Raw genomic sequence first — 16,603 nt, forward strand, 5'->3', positions numbered from 1 at the left:
TTCAATAAAGAACCTATTTTTTTTGACATCTTTTACCCAGATCCCCCCTGGGATACTATCCCCGAAATATCCCATTTGCTAATTCTACTCCTCTAATTTAAATTTCGCGTTAACCTTTGAGGAAGCCGTCCAAGAAGGCTACCAAGGCTCAATATAGCTTTGCAAGGAGCGGGTTTCTATTCTGTGAATTCGTAGATCTCACCTTGATCTGTGTTTCCTATATCCGAGTGCTATTATAATCAAAAGATGGAGCGCAACCTGCCTCCTGGCTGGTTGAAATCCGCGCCTAAAGCCGCTCCACAGATGTCGATCCCAGCGACCAAACTTGGCCCATCGCAGACCGATTACCCTGGGCTCCAGCGGGCGACCACTGCACTTGCTGTTGAGGTTCCGTCGGCTTCACCACAAAATGTTGCCTCCGCTCATCAGCAACTCGCCGATCAGCTGAAACAGATGGATAACTCAAAGAAGCGATTCTCGTCAGGCTTGTTCCTCGGCAGATCAAGAAGTAATACTGCCACCACCCAGGATGAGCCGCAGCATCCATCGCCAAACGTGCTGACCTCGTCTCCGGCACCTTTTCGGCGATGGCCTGTTGGGTCGGGGGGTGCGGGATTGGGCAGAGGAACCGGCGGGGAAGGAAGGGGAGAGAACGGGGTGTTAATGAGTGATGACGAAGACGACAACTATGGAATCATGCACACTTCGAACCTACTTAGATTTCTCTCTAAGCCATACCCTTCGGATACGGGAGAGCAGACTTCACATGAATGCATGGTAAATGATGGGGGATTTGCCACTCTCTCGGCTGGTCATGAGCGAAAAGGGGAGGAGGCCGACACGGAGAAAGGGGGGGAGCCTTCCGGGCCCGCGACCCCCTCTGAGCTGAGAAGTGTCTTTGCGATGGAACGAAGCCACTCTCGAGCACGCAGTTTGACGGGCGGCTCCTCGTCGCTGCCTCCCCCCACCCCTCGACGGAAAACGCGGAGCTTACTGAGGCACTCCCTTGGCACCCATTTACCCCCCTCCATCATCACCAATGGACTATTGTCCGCATCTTCACCTACAAGCGCCCGTCCGCGCTCTCCCCTAGTAACTCGCCCGCGTCGCTCCATTTCAGCTGCGCCCAACATCGAATTGAACACCGCTTCACTGCAACATATGCGTAAACTACTACGGCAGACCCTTGTGCAGGCGAACGTCAACCTCGAGGATGGATGGGAGGACGTGATCATGAAACTTCTGCTCAAAGTATCGGACACCGTACACCCGGATATCCGTGCGGGAGATGAGATCGATATCCGACATTATGTCAAGATTAAGCGTATCCCCGGAGGGACCCCTCAGGATAGTCACTATGTGGCCGGCGTGGTATGCACAAAAGCTCTTGCGCATAAGCAAATGGTGCGCACCCTCCACAACCCTCGCATTCTCATCTTGAAGTTTGGGTTGGAATACCACCGTGGCGCAACGCCGGACCAGTTTGTATCAATTGGATCGGTGCTGGCACAAGAGCGAGATTACCTGAGCAATTTGGTGGCAAGGATCGTCAGGCTGAGGCCGCACCTAGTTCTTGTCGAAGAGGTGGTGTCGAGGATGGCGCTGGATTTCTTGCTGAAGGCGAACATCGCCGTAGCGTATAATGTTAAGCCGTCGATGATAGATGCAGTCGCACGGTGTACTCAGGCGGTGATTGTGCCCTCGATGGACAAGTTAGGAATGGAACCTCAGTTAGGAAAGTGTGGTGCGTAGAATTATCCTATTCCTAGTCGGTTGCCTATTTATTTTTTCGCGTGGTTTTTGACTCTGTTTCTTTTTTTGGCACGCATTCGTAATGCTTTTTTCATAGGAGTGTTCTCGTGCAAAACGTTCGTGCATGAACTTATCCCTAATCGCCGAAAAACGTTTATGTATTTTGATGGTTGTCCGAAACATTTGGGATGCACACTGGTACTTCGTGGGGGGGATATAGACACTTTAGCTCGAGTGAAGCGTATCGTTGATTTATTGGTCTTTGTGGTGCATAACCTAAAGCTGGAGACGTTCTTGATGCGCGACCAGTTCCTGATGACTCCGGCTCTAAGCTCTGAGGAGGAATCGAGCAAGGCACTTGAAGCCGACGCTAAAAATGAAGGACAGGTCGAGGGAATTAATCACACTAGTGAGAGCGAAAATATCATTGAAGATAAATCCAAAAAGATTCTGGATGACGCATTAGGCCAGCAGCAGCAGCAGAAAGCCGGGGCTGAAGCGCAGTCAGCTGAAAATCCTATCGCTCCCGTGGGCAACTCAAACGATACTGATCATCCCCAACCGCAAGAAAAGTTGAATATTGCACAGATTCACCAGGAATTGCCCCCCTTGGAATTGGACGATTCCCAGGAAGGATTGCAGCTCTTCGAGGAGACCATACTCTCCGCCTCACCTTTTGTAAAATTCCCCCCTCCATACTTGTTGTTGCGCTTGGGGGAGGAGAAAGACATTCTCCGCAAGTTGCGTGAACAAGCTGAACGCTCTCTAACCTATAGTAAAGAGGCAGAATATGTGGTGGCGGAGGGCGAATATTTGAACCGACTCGACACGTTTGCGCAACACATGCGAGTGTGGGAATCCTATCTCTCCGACCACTACGACAGCATTTCGCCATTCATGCACCAAAACATCATCCTTCTCTACTCGAGCGTGTGCACGGTGACAACAGTGCCGTGCCAAGGGCCGGAGATCACCATTTTTGAATACTACCGAGAATCGGATATACCCTTGGGGCAATTTATAGAGGAGCTTTGCCAAGAGTCGAACTACATTTGCCCTGCGCGCACGTGCGATCGCCAGATGCTGCTGCACTACAGGAGCTATGCGCATGGACGGGGACGGGTGACGGCGATGCTTGAAAAGATGCCGGCGCCTCTGCCGGGGATGGAAAACACGATTTTGATGTGGAGTTATTGCAAAATCTGCAAGCAAACGACGCCCGTCATCCCCATGTCGGAGGAGACGTGGAAATACTCATTTGGCAAGTACCTTGAGCTCACCTTTTACCATACACCGATGCGGCCGCGGGCGGACATCTGCCCCCACAACATCTACCGGGACCACGTTCGCTATTTCGGGTTCGAGAATATGGCGGTGCGGTTCCAGTACGACGAGATCGAAATGCTCGAGGTGGCGGTGCCGCCGATGAAACTCAACTTCAAGCAAATCACCAAGGTGCGGCTGAAGGAGGCCGAGGCGGACGAGTTGCGCAACGCGATTTCCCGCTACTGGGACTCGGTGGAGGAGCGGGTGAAGCGGTTCCCCTACGAGGTGGTTGTGTCGCTGCGGATGGAGGAGTGCAAGCGCGAATTATCCGACATATCCCGCCGAGTGTTGTCCGAGAAGAAGTATATGCTGCAGCTGCTGCAGCAGACGCTCGCGAACTCCTCGGCGACGGACGCCCTGGCCCTCAACCATGTGCGCCGGAAGCTCAAAGAAAAAGTCGCACAGTGGGACGCGGATTTCGCGGGGCTGGTGCGCCGCTTCTGCGTGCCAGAGCGCGAGCTGAGACGGGCGCTTGCCCTGGCCGGCGGGAAGCTGAAGAGAACCTTCTCGGACCGAGAGTACGGACTCTCCGTGGTGGTGCCGCTTTCATCCTTGGGGGCGGGGCAGGACGCAGATTTGCCGTTGGTTGGCTTGGAGGTGGAGCCACATGGGGTGGTGGAGGAGGAGATGGAGGTCCCGGTGCTGGGCAACTCCCCCACCCTGGGGGGCTCGGTTCTCGACTCGATCGAGGTGACCAAGAGGGCTTCCCCTGAACCGCTCGAGCTCGAACCGGTGCCCGACAACGCTGTGTTGACCCCGGTCTCCTCCTCCAGCTCGATAACGACCGCCTCATCGCCAAGTGCGGCCGGCAGGCTGAAGTCCGATACCGATCTCTCTGTGACGCGGCGATTTTCCATGAAGCTCATGAAGGAGCATCGGCTTCAGAACTCTAGGCGCTACCACCCCACCCTGGACCCCGTAGCCTCCGCGACCGGAAGCACGACGGACTCGGAGGCCCCCTCCAGTATACCCACATCATTACCCGAGATGGACACGGCCCATCGTGGCGTCAGGTCGAACTTATCCACCTCGAAAACCCCCGAAGGTGGGCCCAGTTCCGTGACGGCAACCGGACGGCTGCCAAGGCCCATTCGAGGCGGCACGCCTGTGTCTATTGCTGGCTACCCTCTGAGGCGCAATCCGCCCGAGGCAAACGAGCCGGAGAGGCGGTTCCAACTACGGCTACCCAAGCTAAAAAGCGCCCCGTCTTCTTCGTTGCATACGGCCAATACAAGCGCAAGTCTACGGCCGTTGAGCAGCGGCACCTCTTCCTCTGGAGGCAAGAAGCCTGTGAGCAGTGGGAGCGCGGGAGGTAGACTAAGTTCAATTCCACGTAGAGTTGTGCAAGATGCACGCAATACTGCTGCCGCTGCCGCTGCCGTCGCAGCCGCCTCGGTTAGCCGCAAGCGAAGCACCCCGAAGATAGTGACAAGGCCAGTGACGAAATTATTTACCGGTAACAAACTTGACGACGATGACGACGACGAAGAGGAGGAGAATGAGGAGGAAGTGACGAAGCCAAGGGCGAGCTTGCCTTTCGAGGACGCGGATGATGAGGGGCGCGAATGGGGTGTGTTCTCGCATATCTTCACCGACGAGCTAGACGACTGGACTTCCGCAGCCAGAGAGGCCCCAAATGGAGCTATCTCTCCCGTTATGAATATGTCGCCAGCCGTAAGCGCGAGTGCCGATAAAGCCGATTCCTACCTCTCTGCCCTGGCTTTCCTTGGCGAGGATCTTCCCGATTCAGGATTAGTCGTGGAACAAGTGCTTGAGCAAGGGGCTGTGAAGGAGAAGGAAGGTGAAATAGAACCGAGCCCAGTTGCCGATACCGGAAAATCCGCCCTTGCCTCTCTCGCCGCCCCCACCTCATCGACAACCGCAGCGGCGGGCGGGTTGATGCTCCCTCAATTGGAGGATACGCAGGATGGGATGTCCATTATGAAGGCGCTTGCCACTTTCTGGTCTGAGCGCACATCCCTCCTGTGGCCCATCGAGTACCCCTTGCAGCCTACTGAACACGTCTTTGCCGACTCCCCGGTGATCGTCAGGGAGGACGAGCCAAGTTCTATCATTGCCTACACCTTGAGGTAATGTCTCCTGCTGGATAGGGTGTATTTCCTACTGAGAGTGGGGCAAGCAATTTTATTTATTTGCCTATTCTTTATTTTCTATGCCACAGCTGTAAGGACTATCTCGAGAAGCTCCGGATGATGCAGGATGGGCAGCTGGCGCTCAGCGAGCCAAATGAGCTCATGCTCGACGAGGACGCATGGGAAGGAGGCGGTATTGAGAAAACGCTCCTGCGTGAGACGGGCACCCACATGAAATACCATTTCTCAGATGGCGCCACGAAGATGTCCTGCAAAGTGTTTTTCGCTGAGCAGTTTGACGCGCTTCGTCGAAACTGCGGGACCGAGGAGACCTACATCGAGAGCTTGGCACGATGTGTGAAGTGGGACTCGTCGGGCGGAAAGAGCGGGAGCACTTTCTTGAAAACAAGAGACGACCGATTGGTGATGAAGCAGGTGTCTCGGCCCGAGATGGAGGCCTTTTTGAAATTTGCCCCCGCCTATTTCTATTACATGTCCGAGGCGTTTTTCCATGATGTGAGTAGTTCGATCGGCTGTTTTAGACGGCTAAATGAAGGGAGAAAAAAACGCTACGGGCACTGATGTATTTATTGGATATCCTGTCATTTTTTAGCTCCCCACCATTCTTGCCAAGATTTTTGGCTTCTACCGCATCTCGTTCAAGAATGGCTCCACGGGTCGCTCGATGAGATGGGACGTTCTGGTGATGGAGAACCTCTTCTACGAGCGCAAAATCTCCAAGATTTTTGATCTGAAAGGATCCATGCGTAATCGCCACGTTCAGTCCACCGGCAAGGACAATGAGGTGCTGCTGGACGAGAACCTAGTCGAATGTAAGCTTGTCTTTTATTTTCTGGCTGTGTTTGTGTTGTTTGCGCTTCTCTATCTTGGACGCTAACTTCTAACTTGGGGGCGGGGGATTTAGTCATCTACCAGTCGCCCCTTTTCATTCGCGAGCACTCGAAGGAAATGTTACGGGGATCGCTTCACAACGACGCCCTCTTCCTTTCGAAAATGAATGTCATGGACTATTCGCTGCTGGTGGGGATCGACGAGGAGAACCAAGAGCTGGTGGTAGGGATTGTGGGTGCGTAGCGTTTGCTGTGTTTGTTTCCATTTCCTAACTAGGCAGCTCATATCGGGACTGAATTTTAGATTTTATCCGCACCTTTACCTGGGATAAAAAGCTCGAGTCTTGGGTCAAGGAGACGGGCTTTCTCGGGGGTGGCGGGAAAGAGCCGACCATTGTATCCCCTAGGCAGTATAAGATTCGGTTCAAGGAGGCGATGGAGCGCTACTTTTTGATGGTGCCCGACATATGGGCCACGCCAAAGGCGCTGCGCAGACCAAGGAGGATGATCGTGGGCGAGGGTCAAAGCCAGGCGCAGGGTGTGATCAGGGAGATCGGAAAGGTTTAAGCCCCAAGATGGTGGGGGGTGGAGTAGGAGAGATTAAGTAGACTGAGTTGCATGTTTATTCTATGTTTTATCATTTTTTTACACCCTATGTACAAAATATCCCCTCTAATTATCACGCACACCATTGTATTATTTTGTTGCCTCCTTGCTCCTTCATGGAACCTCGATGTAATTTTCCCCCCTATCGCAGACTCAGGTCGAACATTTTGACTCTAGCTGTTTATTTATGAAGACTTGAGGGCAGATTTAATTTTCACTAAAATTGCGACCTCCTTTTCTGTCACCTCCATTCACCCATCTCAATGTCTGGGATTTGCCTGGCTCGCCTAGCAGAAGAACGCAAGCAGTGGCGTAAAGACCACCCCTATGTAAGCTACTGCACCTGATGACACTTGCTCTCTGCCAAGATCATGCTGACGAAATTCCCCCAGGGATTTTATGCTCGACCAGCAAAGAAGGAGGATGGGACGCTCGATCTCATGAACTGGCACTGCGGGATTCCGGGCAAACCGGGGGTATGTTTTGAGAACATTGTGCTTCAGCTCAAAGATCCTCGTTGGATCCGCATCTGACTTGCGATTGACTATTAGACTTGTTGGGAGAACGGGCTGTACAAACTTCACATGCAGTTCACAGAAGGTAAATATACAACATCGGCGTTGGTCATCACAATTGCTAATGGGCTCCTCTACCCCCTCTGCATGTGCCCTCTTTCCCCTCATGATGCCTAGACTACCCAAGTAAACCGCCCAAATGTAAGTGTAGAAGCACTCCCATTCTTCGGCGCGGTATGAATTTTTCTTCCTTCCATTAGGCAGGTTTACCCCTCCGTTGTTTCATGTCAATGTCTACCCTTCAGGCACGGTGTGCCTGAGCATATTAAACGAAGAGGAGGGCTGGAAACCCGCCATCACCATTAAGCAGGTGAGAAGCGTGATGAATTGATTAATGAGATGGTTGCCGATTTTGTGTAATTCGGTGCCGGCTTTAATGCAGATTTTACTGGGTATCCAAGATCTCCTCGACTCCCCCAACATGGCTTCGCCCGCACATGCAGAGGCATATCAACTCTACAGGTAAAGATGCGGTGGCCTGGATAGGGGGTGTGACAGGGAATTTGACGGTAGTTTTCTTGTATCTATTCTGTTTGCTTTGCAATAGAAAAAACCGCTCCGGATACGACAAGCGCATCCGGCAACAAGCCAGGGAAAACCAACAGTAACTCACCCATCCAACCTACTCAATCTAATTCTTCTATAGCATCGTGATTTTGTTTATTGGAATAAACCCCTTGCCACTCTATCCCCCTTCACCCCGATACGCCCTCAAAGATACCCGGGCAGATCCTCGCTCTGCCTTCCCCCATGGCCGAGAACCCCCGTGATAAAGCCATTCCACTCGCTGTTGAGGGTTTCCCACCCAATCTCCCTAGCCTGCCTATCTCATCCAACTCGATGATGCTATAGAGAGGCCCTGGCTACTACTGTATTCAGTGCGCCTAGGACCAGGGGCCCAAATAAGGGCAGTAGCGTATCTGCTCAGCATTGACCTAAGCATTTGACTGTGAAGCCATGAGCATATAAGGGGCTACATCTCAAATGCACAGCATGCATCCTGTATTCATTCCACACCATTCACCCATGGATATGGTGCATTCAGTGCTCGGTGGAGGAATCAGCATCCCGCCGGCCGAGCTTTGCATCCAAACCATTTCCCCCCCGATGGCCATTCAAAGCGCAAAACATGTGTAACAAAAGCGCGGGAGTCACTTGACATCTAAATGCGGAAGCGCTGATAAGATTGCGCGTGAAAGTGGGTGACGAGGATTCAGCCATGGAACTTGTTGAGCAAGCAACCCCCTTATGGTAATGCTTGCGAACTCTTTCCGGTGCGCCGATGGGAGGGAGAGGCGAGCAGCGGGCGGATTTTGGGCCGAAGAGTGGCCAGAGCTGTCAACCGAATGCGGCGCGGCCAGATGACAGCTGGCATGCGCAGGGCCGCTGCTGGCAGGGGGGGGGGGGGGCGCGAGGACCGGGGGGGTGTTTGGGGATGGGCGGAATTGTCTCTAAAGGTAATTCGCCTCTGATCTCCTTATGGGCATTCGGTGCGGGTCCATATTAGAAATCACAAAGCGGTGAGAGGTCGAGCAGCTGTAAAGGAAGGTGAAAAAATTTTGATTCAAGGTGATTTGAGATTCAAAAAACTCTGCACCACGTGGGCAAGCATAAATAACAAACGGGAACTTTCGGCCTGAGAATTTTGGGGTCTGTTTATCTTTATAAAATTGCCTGGTTTCCGCTCGCCCGCCTCTCTCTGAAGTGGGAACCCATCCTTCTCTTGCGAAGCCTTCTCCAGCCTGCGCCTGCTCTTCCCCTCCCTCTCCGCCGCCTCCTCGCCCGTATTGATCGCCTCTAATCACCTCATCCATGTTCTCCCGCCTCCCCCTTCTGCGCGCACGCTCTGCGCCGGCTGCCGCCCGCCTCCTCTTCTCCCACCCCTCTAATGCGCGCCAGCGCCTCTGCCCGCCGCGCCGCCTGCACCACGGCGACACCAGGCCCACGCAGGGCGTCTTCGCGCCGCTCGACACCTTCACCAGGCGCCATCTCGGCTCCACCAAGCAGGAGGAGGTCGGCACCATGCTGCAGACGGTCGGAGTGAAGAATTTCGAGGAGCTGGTCAGCAAGGTCGTGCCGCCGGGCATCCGCACGCCCAGGCCGCTCGCCATCGACGGCGGATTCACCGAGAGCGAGCTGCTGCACCGCCTCAAGGCCATTGCATCCAAGAACAAGGTCTACCGCAGCTACATCGGAATGGGCTACACAAACACCATTGTTCCCGCCGTGATTCTCCGCAATATCCTGGAAAACCCCGGATGGTATACCCAGTACACCCCCTATCAGCCTGAGATTTCCCAGGGCCGCCTCGAGTCGCTCCTGAACTTCCAGACGATGGTGACCGACATGACCGGGCTTCCAATCGCCAACGCCTCCCTGCTGGACGAGGGCACCGCTGCGGCTGAGGCAATGCTCATGTGCTGGCAGGCAGGAAAGCGCAAGCGCTCCGTGTTCTTCGTCGACGCCAACTGCCACCCGCAGACCATTGCGTGTCTCCAGACCCGCGCGGAGGCCTTCGGCATCCGCGTGGCGGTGGGCGACCACCAATCGTTCGATTTCGACGCAGTCAAGAGCGATCTTGCCGGGGTGCTGGTCCAGGTAGGCTCTCTCTCTCTCTTTTTGCCAAGCAATGCTTAACCCGCTCTAACCTCGCCCCCGCCTCTAGTATCCTGGATCCGACGGCGCCGTCGTCGATTATCAAGCGCTCAGCGACAAAGTCCATGCGCTGGGAGGCGAGGTGGTGGTTGCCACCGACCTCATGGCCCTCACGATGCTGAAGCCCCCCGGCGAGTTCGGCGCCGACATTGCCGTCGGCAATAGCCAGCGCTTTGGCGTGCCCCTCGGCTACGGCGGTCCCCACGCCGCTTTCTTCGCATGCAAAGAACACCACAAGCGCCGTATGCCCGGGCGTCTCGTGGGCGTCTCCAAGGACGCCGACGGCAACAAGGCACTGCGCTTGGCTCTACAGACGCGCGAGCAGCACATCCGTCGTGAGAAGGCAACCAGCAACGTGTGCACGGCGCAAGCCCTTCTCGCGAACATGTCCGCGATGTACGCCGTGTACCACGGACCCGAGGGTGTGCGCAGCATCGCGCAGAGAATCCACAACATGGCCACCGTGCTGGCGGACGGGATCCAGTCTGCGGGCCACCACGTGAAGAGCGAGGTGTTTTTCGACACCCTGACCGTCGAGGTCCAGGGCGGATCGGCCCAGGCCGTTCTCGACAAGGCCCTTGCCAAGGGCATCAACCTTCGCAGAGTCGATGACAAGACCGTGGGCGTGACCCTCGACGAGGCGGTGACGCGCGAGGACTTGCAGGATCTGTTCGAGGTGTTCTCCATCGGCTCCACCCCCGAGGCTCTCGCCCAGAAGCTCGGCATCACCCACGAGTCTCCCGCGCAGTTCTCGGCCACCTTTGCCCGCAAGACCCCCTATCTTCAGCACGAGGTGTTCAACAAATACCACTCGGAGACGGAGATGGTGCGCTACCTGAACCATCTGCAACAGAAGGACCTCTCCTTGTTGCACTCGATGATCCCGCTCGGATCGTGCACCATGAAGCTGAACGCCACCACCGAGATGATCCCCGTCACGTGGCCCGAGTTCGCGCAGATCCACCCCTTCGCGCCCCGCGACCAGGCCGAGGGCTACACCATCATGCACAAGGTAACTTCCAACCGGATCGGGTCGGGGGACCCCTTGCGACCAAGACTGACCCCTCATTCTCTTTCTCCTCGCCACTAGGAACTGGAGGCCGACATCGCCGAGCTGACCGGATTCGACAGCGTCTCTCTGCAGCCCAACTCGGGCGCTCAGGGAGAATACGCAGGTCTCCGCGTGATCCGCGCCTACCACGAATCCCGCGGCGAAGCGCACCGCAAGGTCTGCCTTATCCCGGTTTCGGCGCACGGAACCAACCCCGCCTCCGCCGCCATGGCGGGCATGGACGTGGTCCCGATCAAGTGCGACATCGAGGGCAACCTCGACCTTGACGATATGCGCGCCAAGGCCGCCAAGTACAAGGACACCCTCGCCGCCGTCATGATCACCTATCCCTCAACCTTTGGGGTGTTTGAGCCGGGAGTGGCCGAGGCCTGCAAGATCATCCACGAGCACGGCGGGCAGGTCTACATGGACGGGGCCAACCTGAACGCGCAACTCGGCCTCACCAAGCCTGCCGAGATTGGCGCGGATGTGTGCCACTTGAACTTGCACAAGACGTTCTGCATCCCGCACGGTGGCGGTGGCCCGGGCATGGGTCCCATCGGCGTCAAGCAACACCTGGCCGAGTTCCTCCCCGGCCACCCGGTGGTGAACATCGGAAGCGCTAAAGCCATCGGCCCCGTTTCGGCCGCCCCCTGGGGCTCCGCGAGCATCCTCCCGATCTCCTGGGCCTACATCAAGATGATGGGCGGCGAGGGGCTCAAGCTTGCCACCCAGACCGCGCTGCTCAACGCCAACTACATGAAGGCACGCCTCGCTCCGCACTACAAAATCTACTACACCAACTCGGCTGGCTACTGTGCGCACGAGTTCATCGTCGACCTGGCTCCGTTTGAGAAGACGACAGGATTGGGCGCCATTGATGTGGCAAAACGCCTGCAAGACTACGGGTTCCACAGCCCCACCATGTCATGGCCGGTGGCCAACACCCTCATGATCGAGCCGACGGAGAGCGAGAGCCTGTCCGAGCTCGATCGCTTCTGTGACGCCATGATTGCCATCCGGGAGGAGATCCGGGAGGTGGAGGAGGGCAAGCAACCGCGCGGCAACAACGTGCTCGCGCAGGCCCCCCACACGCTCGCGACCCTGATGGCCGACAAGTGGGAGCGCCCCTACCCGAGAGAGAAGGCCGCCTACCCACTGGCCTACTTGAAAACAAGAAAGTTCTGGCCCACCGTCAGTCGCGTGGATGATGCTTACGGCGATAGACACCTTGTGTGCACCTGTCCGAGTGTGGAGGAGATGGCAGCTGCTGTTTAACCTGCCTGAGGCGATTGTAGAAACGTTTGGGAATTGAGATTTTTCTTTGGGTTTTTGTATTTTTTTTTTCTACTTATTGCTGGTTTATTTCTTTCTTTTTTTTATGGTATAGAAGTTGCTTGTTTTTCTTTTATTTCGCTGATATAGATTTTTTAAATGTTTTGTAATACGAGTTGGCATATCCCTCATTCATACACATCGAAGACCTTTAGGGAGAACTCTAGTCACATTACCCCTAAAATGTTTTTGGGATCATAGAGTAATAATAATAGATGTCTGTGCTTTAGTTTGGTTGCGTTGCTTTTACCCCCCTGTCCTCCCATCTACATACACCCTCTCCCATTGTAAATGGATAGGCCAGTCTAACACCCTGCTCACGTATCTATTTCGGCCACTACTTTCCAATCTCCATATTCGTTGGGTAGGGTTGGGTGTCAAGAGTGATGCAATTTTGCTATTGAAACCTTCCAAGACCCTTAAGAGATCGATGAGGGATTCCTTCGAGTCTATCCGCAAGAAAGCATGCCAAATAGGCTGAACTAGATTATTTTACCTTTTCCCAAAGCAATTTGCGTAGTAGCTTTGCGCCAATTCCCTTTTTGAGATAGATGAATCTTAAGGGTCCTTTGGATGTGCGAATATCCCGCCAAAATGTTGTGTTGAGTTTTAGCGACCTTACTCCTTCATTGAAGAGGTCATTCAGACCTATCCACCTCAACCTTTCGAAGGTCACCTAACTTTATACTCTCCCATCCTATGAGAACCTGAGTGCTCTTTACATTACACGCATTTTCACCGTCCACTCTTTTATTCACGCGTTCAAAATCGATTCTAACCCAGCCCCCGGTTTCCTGCGCGGTTTATAATTCTTGTGGATCCTAAATAACAATTCCAATCTCAGGCTATAGTGCATGCTTCATTGGTCATGGTATATTTGCTTTATCTGATGCTTATTGATGGAACATGGTGAGTGCTCTCAAGATTGGTATGCAACTCCAGGATGTAACCACTCAATATATAAGTATATATATGTGTGTGTATGTATGTATGCATGCATGGGTTACAATCAAAATACACAAGGAACTACTTGGGACAACCTTGAAGCTCATCCCCAGTTATAACGGGATAAAGCACCACATTCTGAAAATTGATAAATAAAATTGGTTGATTACATAAACACACCACCTAAATACTACGAAGATGGGCAAAACTCTACTGACATTCCAATCCCTAGATTATTTATAGAGACAAGAGATGAACTGTTGGACAAACCGTTTTTAAATCCCGCAATCCCTTTATATTTGCCAATAAAGGGGCCACGTTGAATGTTTTTCTAAATCAATTACAAGATATCAAGACCTAAAATGGACGACGCACCTTCCAAACGAGAGCATAAATACAGGGTGCTTGGCTTATCGTTTTGCTTTTTAATTTGCAATTTAACTCGGCTCTTCTTTCTAAACAATGTTGCTTAAATCCATAGCCAGCTTGGTCCTCGTTGCGTTCTCTGTTGCTGCACAAGATACAACGGCTCGACCCAATGCCAAGCGCGTTGTTGTGTTCGGTATCGATGGAGGAGGCTCGTTCATGCAGTGGGGAAACGCTCCTAATTTGAAGAAGTTTATTAAGGAATCCGCATACACGTACAAGGCTAAGGCAATGGTCCCTACCATCTCCGGTGAGTGTGAGAATGGGCTCTCAAGCATGGAGTTTGTGATAAATATTGAACTCTGCAAATATAGCCCAAAACTGGGGGTCCATGATTCACGGGGTTGTTCCGTCAAAACATGGCCTCACCAACAGTGTGGCCGAAAAGAAGCCCTACCCGGAAGACTCGTCCTATCCTTCGCTTTTCAAGCTTCTCCAGAAGGAGCGGCCCGGAATCGTCATGGCATCGATCGCAGGTTGGCCCGCCATCAATATTGGCATCATCGAAGAGAGTGTAAAAATGACAAAAGTCACTGGCGATGACTTCACCAACAACACCCCCAAAGCCGTGGAGTACATCAAGAATAATGACTTCCAAATTCTCTTCATTCACCACGAACAAATGGACGACCTTGGCCATGCACACGGATACAACTCGACCACTTACATCAACGGGTGGCCCAAGACCGACAATGCATTCGGCCAGGTGCTGAAGGCTATCGATGAGAGCGGAAAAGCGAAAGATACAATTGTGCTTGTCACCTGTGACCACGGAGGAATCGGAAAGGGCCATGGGGGAACTACTCCTGGCGAAGTGAACATCCTTTGGGCAGCACGTGGCCCTGGTATTAGAGCACATGAAATCAAAAGCGAGGTGCGGAACATGGATATTGCCGCTGTAATGGCGCACGCCGTTGACTTCAAACCTCCCTCGAATTGGGACGCAAAACTTCCCAACATTTTTTAATCCTGGGATATACCATTGCAATGGGTACAACACGGGCTAATAAAAATGCCAGTATCTACTTTCCTCATTACCAATATTGGGAGGCGACTGGATAGCCGCTTCCTAGTTCTTGATACCACTTAGAATTTACAAAAATATTATCCTTTAATAAACCTTTTAAGATATTATTTGTGCAGGCATATATATTGCATCCCAACCAAAAAAAAAGTTAGAGAAGAGTTTTGTCCATAGATAAGTATGGCTTTACAAGTAATTGAAAAAACCCTCGAATCGTGTCCTTCACACTACTACAAACTATGACGAAAATCTCCAACTAAACCTCTGCAACAACCTAAATTTTGATCATGCAATAGTTAATGCATTCGGTACTTCAATAGATAAACCTCTATAAAAGTTTATTTAGATTATTCAGTTCACGCTAACTGAAACCCAAGCACAAAGTATAATGTGCCTAAAAACTAATGGCTAAAGTAGCTGAATAGTTTCTGTTGAATATTCTCTTTGAAAATACATTTAGAATATCATACTTTGCTCAAAGTATTTTTGCTCGTATTCAAGACATAACCTTCTCCGACTTAGTTTTGGTCTGATAGCTCTGGTCTATTACTCAACTATCAAAGTGGCAAGAAACAATAGGACAAATCAAAGGGATCATCGTAACCTGTCTTTATTATTATTGAAAGAGTTATAATATATATACACCTGTGTTTCAACAAAGACGAAAATACCACTCATGAACTACATGTTTTATGAAATTCAATTAAAAAAATAAACAAATATCAATAAAATTTCCTAATTTGATTTGTTGCCTTCCGAATTTAGGTCATATTAAGAAACACGTTATAATACTAGTGAATCCTTAATAAAGGGGCTCAGAGCTACACCCTCTGGCAAAGCAGAGTCAACCGAGGGCTCATTGATAATTATTGAAGCCTAGATGTTTTGCTTATTTGCAACTGCGTTAGCATTTTTCGCTCTTCCCATGGCAATCTATGGCGAAGGGAGTCGACCCGAAATTAAACGAGTAGTTGTGTTTGGGATTGACGGGGGAGGAGCGTTTGTGCAATGGGGTAACGCGCCCAATCTGAAGAACTTCATCAAAGAATCCGCGTATACCTTTGAGGCAAAAGCAATGACCCCGACGATTTCAGGTGCGTATACATGTTTTGAGTCATCAACATCGAAGAATTAGGTATTGAGCAGTAACCGATTTGATGAATAAAGCTCAGAACTGGGGGGCCATGATCCATGGGGTAGGCCCATCGAAACATGGGCTTACTAACGAGATCGCAGAGAGCACCCCTTATCCCGAGGACTCGCCCTACCCCTCGCTGTTTAAACTGCTTCAGAAGGAGCGGCCCGACATTGTCATGGCATCGATTTCGGGATGGACGCCCCTCAATAGAGGCATTATTGAAGAGAGCGTGAAAATGACTAAGATCAATGGGGAGGATGCAGAAAATACGCCCAAAATCGTCGATTATATTAAAAACAACGATTTCCAACTTTTATTTATTCACCACGAGCGTATGGATGATATCGGGCATGCGCACGGGTGGAATTCCACCGAGTATATCAATGCATGGCCCCAGACGGATGAAATGTTCGGCCAAGTGCTAGCGGCCATTGACGAGAGCGGAAAGAGGAAGGACACGATTGTGGTAGTAACGTGCGATCATGGCGGCTTGGGCAAGACCCATGGGGGAACCACGCCGGGAGAGTTGAATATCCTATGGGCCGCACGTGGGCCGGGGATTGAGGCGCGGCAAATCAAAGGGCAAGTGCGGAATATGGATGTTGCATATGTCATGGCGGATGCCCTTGGCTTCAAACCACCCGCCAACTGGGACGCAAGACTTCCAGATATCTATTAATGGCGCTAGTTTAGTTGGCAAGATGCAACTCTACCGCTGCAATAATTGGCAATAATACGCAATAAAGTGACAAAAATGTATATTGAGCCTTCTCTTGGTCTTTTGGGAAAAATGAGGAGCTATGCAGCCCTCCAGTTTCCAAGCTCA

At 52.2% G+C, this 16,603-nt stretch overlaps 5 protein-coding genes across 5 annotated transcripts; all 5 read left to right on the plus strand.

Annotated features, from left to right (window-relative positions):
• Positions 1 to 246: 246 nt before the first annotated feature.
• VTP21DRAFT_7914 (uncharacterized protein) lies at positions 247 to 6,589 on the plus strand (the record flags this gene model as incomplete). Its single annotated transcript, XM_069398708.1, has 6 exons — positions 247 to 1,744; positions 1,850 to 5,168; positions 5,261 to 5,687; positions 5,785 to 6,004; positions 6,097 to 6,258; positions 6,327 to 6,589. 6 exons carry the CDS (start codon positions 247 to 249, stop codon positions 6,587 to 6,589), a joined length of 5,889 nt encoding a protein of 1,962 aa, XP_069246096.1.
• A 302-nt stretch (positions 6,590 to 6,891) lies between these two features.
• Positions 6,892 to 7,811, plus strand: VTP21DRAFT_7915 (uncharacterized protein; the record flags this gene model as incomplete). The annotated part of the gene is made up of 7 exons (XM_069398709.1): positions 6,892 to 6,957; positions 7,021 to 7,104; positions 7,180 to 7,228; positions 7,321 to 7,344; positions 7,404 to 7,513; positions 7,586 to 7,665; positions 7,751 to 7,811. The coding sequence occupies 7 exons, from the start codon at positions 6,892 to 6,894 to the stop codon at positions 7,809 to 7,811; spliced, it is 474 nt and encodes a 157-aa protein (XP_069246097.1).
• Positions 7,812 to 9,015: 1,204 nt separating this feature from the next.
• VTP21DRAFT_7916 (uncharacterized protein) lies at positions 9,016 to 12,187 on the plus strand (the record flags this gene model as incomplete). The annotated part of the gene is made up of 3 exons (XM_069398710.1): positions 9,016 to 9,801; positions 9,869 to 10,870; positions 10,949 to 12,187. 3 exons carry the CDS (start codon positions 9,016 to 9,018, stop codon positions 12,185 to 12,187), a joined length of 3,027 nt encoding a protein of 1,008 aa, XP_069246098.1.
• Positions 12,188 to 13,651: 1,464 nt separating this feature from the next.
• Positions 13,652 to 14,582, plus strand: VTP21DRAFT_7917 (uncharacterized protein; the record flags this gene model as incomplete). The annotated part of the gene is made up of 2 exons (XM_069398711.1): positions 13,652 to 13,865; positions 13,930 to 14,582. The coding sequence occupies 2 exons, from the start codon at positions 13,652 to 13,654 to the stop codon at positions 14,580 to 14,582; spliced, it is 867 nt and encodes a 288-aa protein (XP_069246099.1).
• Positions 14,583 to 15,519: 937 nt separating this feature from the next.
• VTP21DRAFT_7918 (uncharacterized protein) lies at positions 15,520 to 16,456 on the plus strand (the record flags this gene model as incomplete). The annotated part of the gene is made up of 2 exons (XM_069398712.1): positions 15,520 to 15,733; positions 15,807 to 16,456. The coding sequence occupies 2 exons, from the start codon at positions 15,520 to 15,522 to the stop codon at positions 16,454 to 16,456; spliced, it is 864 nt and encodes a 287-aa protein (XP_069246100.1).
• Positions 16,457 to 16,603: the final 147 nt, after the last annotated feature.

Source organism: Calcarisporiella thermophila (assembly GCF_041956535.1).
Source record: "Calcarisporiella thermophila strain CBS 279.70 unplaced genomic scaffold VTP21scaffold_34, whole genome shotgun sequence".
Classification (NCBI taxonomy): Eukaryota; Fungi; Calcarisporiellomycota; class Calcarisporiellomycetes; order Calcarisporiellales; family Calcarisporiellaceae; genus Calcarisporiella; species Calcarisporiella thermophila.